The 5828-nt window shown below is 58.3% G+C and overlaps 1 protein-coding gene across 1 annotated transcript in view; it reads right to left on the bottom strand.

The window, feature by feature from the left end:
* Positions 1-1106: 1106 nt before the first annotated feature.
* EPHB3 (EPH receptor B3) overlaps positions 1107-5828 on the bottom strand; it is a 10754-nt gene continuing 6032 nt past the window's right edge. Inside the window, exons 6-15 of the mRNA XM_006773640.2 lie at positions 5628-5787; positions 5440-5548; positions 5009-5061; positions 3939-4061; positions 3557-3804; positions 2860-3075; positions 2599-2748; positions 2317-2510; positions 2067-2222; positions 1107-1962 (exon numbers count right to left, since the gene is read on the bottom strand). Coding sequence (XP_006773703.1) covers positions 1854-1962; positions 2067-2222; positions 2317-2510; positions 2599-2748; positions 2860-3075; positions 3557-3804; positions 3939-4061; positions 5009-5061; positions 5440-5548; positions 5628-5787 — 1518 coding nt within the window. The 3' untranslated portion in view covers positions 1107-1853. The remainder of the gene's footprint in view (positions 1963-2066; positions 2223-2316; positions 2511-2598; positions 2749-2859; positions 3076-3556; positions 3805-3938; positions 4062-5008; positions 5062-5439; positions 5549-5627; positions 5788-5828) is intronic.

The raw sequence follows: 5828 nt of genomic DNA, 5'->3' as shown, positions 1-5828 counted from the left end.
GGCGGGAGCGGCCGGGGAGCCTGCAGCGCGCGCTCCCTGCGCCCCCGCCTCCCGGGTTCCTTTCTCCCTCCCAGGCAGCCGGCGGTGGGGCACCGAACCAAACCCTCAATCTCGGACTCAGGCTGCCTCCGTCCTCCCGGGCCTGCAGGCCCGCAGCCCCGCCAACCCCTAGCTATCACCCCAATTAGAATTCCCCTGCGGGCTCGGCCCGCCTGGAGGCATCCAGTATGAGGAGCCTCGTCGGATCCAGAAGTCTTTGTCCACGCCCCTCCCCCACCGGGTCCAGCCAGCAAAGCTCTAATCTAGGCTGTGCAGGTACCTCGGAAACCTATTCCATGCTGCGCACGGAGTTTACGGTCCAGGGGTCCCTCTTGACCCTGGGAAAACGACTGCACCTGCGCCCCCCTCCCGCATTTTCTCCCTTGACATTTCCAGAAGCTGTTTTCCTAACCCTCTCCCTGGTTCTTATTATTTATCCTCTGAACTTTTCGAGTGTGCGGACAGTCTTTGGGTGGGAACCCCAGCCCCAGACCTCATTTATTTGGCTCAGCGACTTGGGGCAAGTTACTTAACCTCTCTCTTTCCTCCTCTGTAAAAAGGAGTAAAAATACTTCCTTCCAGGCTGGGTTGTTGTGAGATTAAATACGATCTGCGTATAAATGAAGCATTTTAGCCCAGTGCCTGGAGCATAGTAAGTGCTCAGAAAAGAGTAGCCAACACTTCTGGGCTGATGTTTGCTGAAGGGGAGCTGGCTTCTCCATCTAAACACCATTGTCCTTAGCCACGTGACCCTGGGAGCTGACCAACCCACTCTACCCTCAGCAACTTGAGACAATGGGTGTGAAACGATGTCCGTAAAACACCAATCAGACCTCCACCCAGGAACTCTGGGCCTTAGAGGGAGCTCTGGGGTACTTTGAGCTCTACTGTCATCACCCACTGCCAAGAAGTTAGATGCACTGATGACAACGCAAAAAAGGAAAGCTGAGCCTGGATCTGGTCTCCCAATGACTCCAGGAAATTCTGAAGAGCTGGCACCCAGGGGCTGTGAACTTGCGGGCACCAGGGAATCCTGCCTTGGGAGTGGAATAAGAAGGGGCAAGAGAATCGTCTTATTGCCTTTATTCCGCTGATGGCCCAGCTGGCCCCACTGCAGGGCACAGGGCCAAGCTTTTACACGCTCACCCACGCTCTCTGTACACACACACACACACACACACACACACACAACCATCTCTGGCTCTGAGAGTCAGTCTCTGGGGGGGCAAGGGCTGCTCCTCAGCCTGCCCCTGCCTGCCCTTTTATGACAGCACCAAGGGCGGGGGTGGGGCAGGGCCCTCAGCCCCCAGAACAAGTCCCTGTGCAAACTGGAGGTGCCAGTTGGCTTGGGAATGGGGGTGTCACATTTCCCCATTCCTGGAGTCCTCTCCTCCAGTTCCTGAGGGAGGGACTGCTCTCTTCCTACCTGGGGGGCCAGACCCCTGCCAGGGCTGGGCCCTATGGAACCCAGGCTTATCCCCCACCTGCTCCTGCCAGGACCTCCACTGAAGAACAGCCAAGTCTGAAGTGGTGGGGATCCCCCACTGGAGAACAGGAAGGCCTGGGCCCCCGAGGGGCTTGAGGAGGGGTCATCACCCCTCTCCTAATCCATCTTCAATATGAAGAGGTTTGGGGCACACTTTCTGGGGAGGGAGCACAGGCCTGGAGGAGAAGTCCCAGCTTGGGCCTCCCCAAACTTTCATCTTCTGGGCCACAGCCTAAGGCCAGGCATCCAAAAGTCTAATAGTCCAGCCGACCGGTCAGCGTCCCTGCGTAATCCTTGAGGGGCACACACACCCGGTGGGAGTTGGGTGTCAGACCTGCACGGGCAGCGTCTGGTTCATCTGCAGCCGCATGTCCTGGATACTGCTAAGGATCTTCTTCTGGTGGCCAGCCAAGGTGACGCCGATCCGGAGCAGGTCTCTGCAGATGGGCCAAGGGCAGGGTCAGTCCCTCTCCCTCTGCTCACCACCCTGAGCCCGGCTCAGACCCCCTGCCCTGCCCCTCCAAATCTGAGGCACACTTACTCTGCGGTCATCTGAGCCACCAGGTCAAAGGATGCAAACCCCGCGCTGACGAAGCTCTCCTTGTACCGCCCCATCTTAATGGCGTCCAGCCAGTCACCAACTGTCGTGAAGGTTGTGTAATCCGGGACCGTGCGGTCCAGGAGGGGTTGTGACATGCTGTGGGAGAAGGGAGGGACCTGGTAAGTCCTAACGAGCCGGGGTAGGGCTGTTGGCTGAAGAGCAAGGTCAGAGCAGCAGCAGAGGTACTGACCCAGACTGGGCGCTGGCAATGACCTTCAGACTGGCAGCATTGCGGATGAGCTTGTCCAGGGTGTTGACAATCTGGGAGAATTTGGGCCTGAGGTTCCGGTCCCGCACCCAGCAATCCAGCATGAGCTGGTGCAGTGCTGTGGGGCAGTCCATGGGTGGGGGCAGCCGGTAATCCTGCTCCACGGCATTGATGACCTGAGCCGAGAACAGGGAAACCTGGAGTGAGCAACCATTCCACTCCCCAGCCAGCCCCCACCCACTGGACCCCTCTGGTCCCACTCACATCCTGGTTGCTCATGTCCCAGTAGGGTCGCTCTCCGTAGCTCATGACCTCCCACATGACGATTCCGTAGCTCCAGACGTCACTAGCAGAGGTGAACTTCCGATAGGCTATGGCCTCTGGGGCAGTCCAGCGGATGGGGATCTTTCCACCCTGGTGAGGGGGGCACATGCCCTTCACCCTATGACTCCGGGCTGATCCCCAGCCCTGAGCCCCTGCCTGGTTGGCCCCGCCCCCAGACTCCCTCCCGGTTGCTTTCTGTACCAGGGAGCTGGTGTAGGTAGGATCAGAGGGGTCATCCTCCAGGAAGCGGGAGAGGCCAAAGTCTGAGACTTTGCAGACCAGATTGCTGTTGACAAGGATATTGCGGGCAGCCAGGTCACGGTGCACATAGTTCATCTCGGATAGGTATTTCATGCCGGCAGCAATGCCCCGCAACATGCCCACCAGCTGGATGACTGTGAACTGTCCATCGTTGAGCTGGAGGCAACGAGCAAGCTGAATCAGGCCCATCACCTCCCTTCTGGCCCAGGGCCTGCCCAACGCCGGCCTGCCCACCCTCTCCAAGTCCTCCAAGACTATGCTTTGCTTATCCTTGGGACCATGTCCAGAGGGCACTGAGAGTAAGGAAGCTGCCCTACTGTGTGGCAGGCATCTTTATACAACATCTCAATCAATCCCCGTGAGGACCCAAATAGATCCAGCACTCCCATTTTACAGCCAGGGTAGCTAGACTCAGAAGGTAAGCAAAGCCTGACGTCACACAGGCAGTAGGGACAGCGTCAGGGTGAGAACTGGGGTCTCTCTGGCTCTGAAGGCCCTGCTGGTTCCCTGCACCAGGCCACCTTAATAAATATCCCTGGACTTGAACACGGTCGGTGCGACTTGTGGGAGGAAGTGGTTTGCCCAACCCAGCTTTTGGGGGCAGGAGAAAGGCGAGGGGCTGGAGGCTGGCTCTTACCCGGAGGAAAGAGTCCAGGGCACAGTTCTCCATGAACTCGGTGAGGATCATGACTGGCCGACTTTTGGTAACCACGCCCTCCAGCCGGATTATGTTGGGGTGGTCAAACTGACCCATGATGGAGGCCTCACTTAGGAAGTCCCGTCGCTGCCTCTCAGTGTAGCCCACCTTCAGCGTCTTGATGGCCACGAACACCTCCCGGCGGCCGGGCTGTTTCAGTCGACCCCGGCACACTTCCCCAAACTCCCCTGCAGGGCACAGGGCACAGGTAGTAAGCTATTTCTGGGAATGCTCCTATACCCAGCCTGCCTCAGCCCTCCCCTGGGGTCCCCCTGCTGCCCCCCGCCAACCTCCCATCCCCACTGTGCCCTTGGGGACTCACCAGCTCCAATCACCTCCTCAATCTTGACGCAGGACACATCGATCTCCTTGGCAAACTCCCGCACGGCCTCATTAGGGTCCTCGTAGGTAAAAGGGTCAATATAAACTTTCATTCCAGGAGCGACTAGAGGAAGAAAAGGTGGGTGTGAAAGGGGGCAGCTCTTCAGTGAGGGAACTCATCAGTCTGCACCCTCAGGCTGTCACCCTTGGCGGGAGCACGGGCTATAACCTCCCTGCTAAGCCAGCTCCATAGTCCTCTCAGTTGAAGCCACAACTTTCCCCTCCCTCCCACCATCCCTCTGTGAGAACGAGTGACCATAAAAGGCACCTAGGATTCTTCTTCTTTCACCCTCATCTCTCATCATGTCCAAACCTCTCACATTTGCCCCTCCCCCATTCACACTGCTCCTGTCCTTGTCCAGGCCTTCAACACTCCAACTATTGCAATCGCCTCCCAGCCGGGCTCTCTGCCTCTGGACTTTTCCCACCGATCCACCTGCATACCTGTCTCCCCAAAACAATACTTTCATTGTATCACTCCCCAGCTTGAGAGCCTTTCCCATTACCTATGGTGCAGTCAAGTCCCAACTCCTCTGCCTGCCTTGCACGACCCTCCAAGGACTGGCCGCAAGAACCTAGCCTTGCTTCCCAGCAGCTGTCAAGCCGGTCTTCTCACTGCCCCCACAGTTGGGCACTCTCTCTACCCCACCCACTACCTTCCAAAGGCTCCTCTCCTCTAGCCAGGAACGCTCTCCCACACCCCCCTCAACCCTCATCCTGCCTGGCTCAGCTCAGCCCAAGGCCACCTCCTCCAGGAAGCCTTCCTCTTCTCTGAACCCTTACTGCCCTTGAAACAGGAACACCCAGCTTAACGCTGAATTATTCTCTCATTGTTTCCTATGTATACACATCTTGTCTTTTTCACTGGACTAACTGCCTTTGAGGACAGGGGCCACATCTCATTCATCTCTGAGGCTGGTGGGAGTGAGGTAGAGGCTCAGGAAATGGCACTGATTGGAAGCAGGAGGAGGCGTCTCCAAGCCCTGCGGGGACCAAGGGAGACAAACTCACTATATTGCTGCAGCTTCTCCGTGTATTCTGAATCCGAGCCATGGCGCTGTTTCCTGGAGGGAGGGGCGGGAGAGGAGGCCTGAGACAAGTCCCGCAGCAATCTTGGTTCAGGGGACCCTAGGGCACACAGGAGGGGTAGCATGCCCAGGGGATGGCCCAGTGCCGGGCTGTAAGGTCGGTGGTGACAGCAGCCACTGGGTCTCTGGGCAAGGGGCTCAGTGGACTTTGTCCACTCTGCCAGTGGCTTCAGGGGGTGTGGAGGGAACAGGTGAGGATGTGGACGTGGACTGGAGAGGACCTTTCCAGCAAGGAGAGCCTGGGCCCAGGGAAGGCTGTGGCTCTGGTTTGACGTGGGTAGTGATTCACCTGGGCACTAGGGTACTAAAGAAAAGCCCTAGTTAGCATGGGAGCACGCGTGGGCCTGGGAGTACCTGAGGCAGACAACAGCAATGACCACCACGGCCACCACGAAGACAAGCCCAGCCGTGGCCGAGCCCACAATGAGGGGCAGCTGCTCCTGGAGCTGCAGGGCACTGGAGCCTGGAGACAGGAGGGCACTGGTGAGGGGGAGGGATGGAAAGTCTGGGCCGGGGCACAAATAGGCACAGAGGGGATGTACCTCTCTCACTTGTGGTCTCAAACTCCGCTGGGCGGCTGTACTGCCCATAGCCAGCGACGGTGCGGGCGCGGACCTGGACCACATAGCGAGCCTCGGGCCGCAGCCCGTCCAGCTGCACAGAGTTCTTCTGGCTGGTCACCGTGGAGGCGATGCCCTCACTCTACACCACCAGGAGGAAGGAGGGTCTCAGTGGGTTCTGAA

Source organism: Myotis davidii, unplaced genomic scaffold, assembly GCF_000327345.1.
Source record: "Myotis davidii unplaced genomic scaffold, ASM32734v1 scaffold27, whole genome shotgun sequence".
Taxonomy (NCBI): domain Eukaryota; kingdom Metazoa; phylum Chordata; class Mammalia; order Chiroptera; family Vespertilionidae; genus Myotis; species Myotis davidii.
The sequence above is the reverse complement of the archived record's forward strand: the minus strand, read 5'-3'. Positions and strand labels throughout refer to the sequence as shown.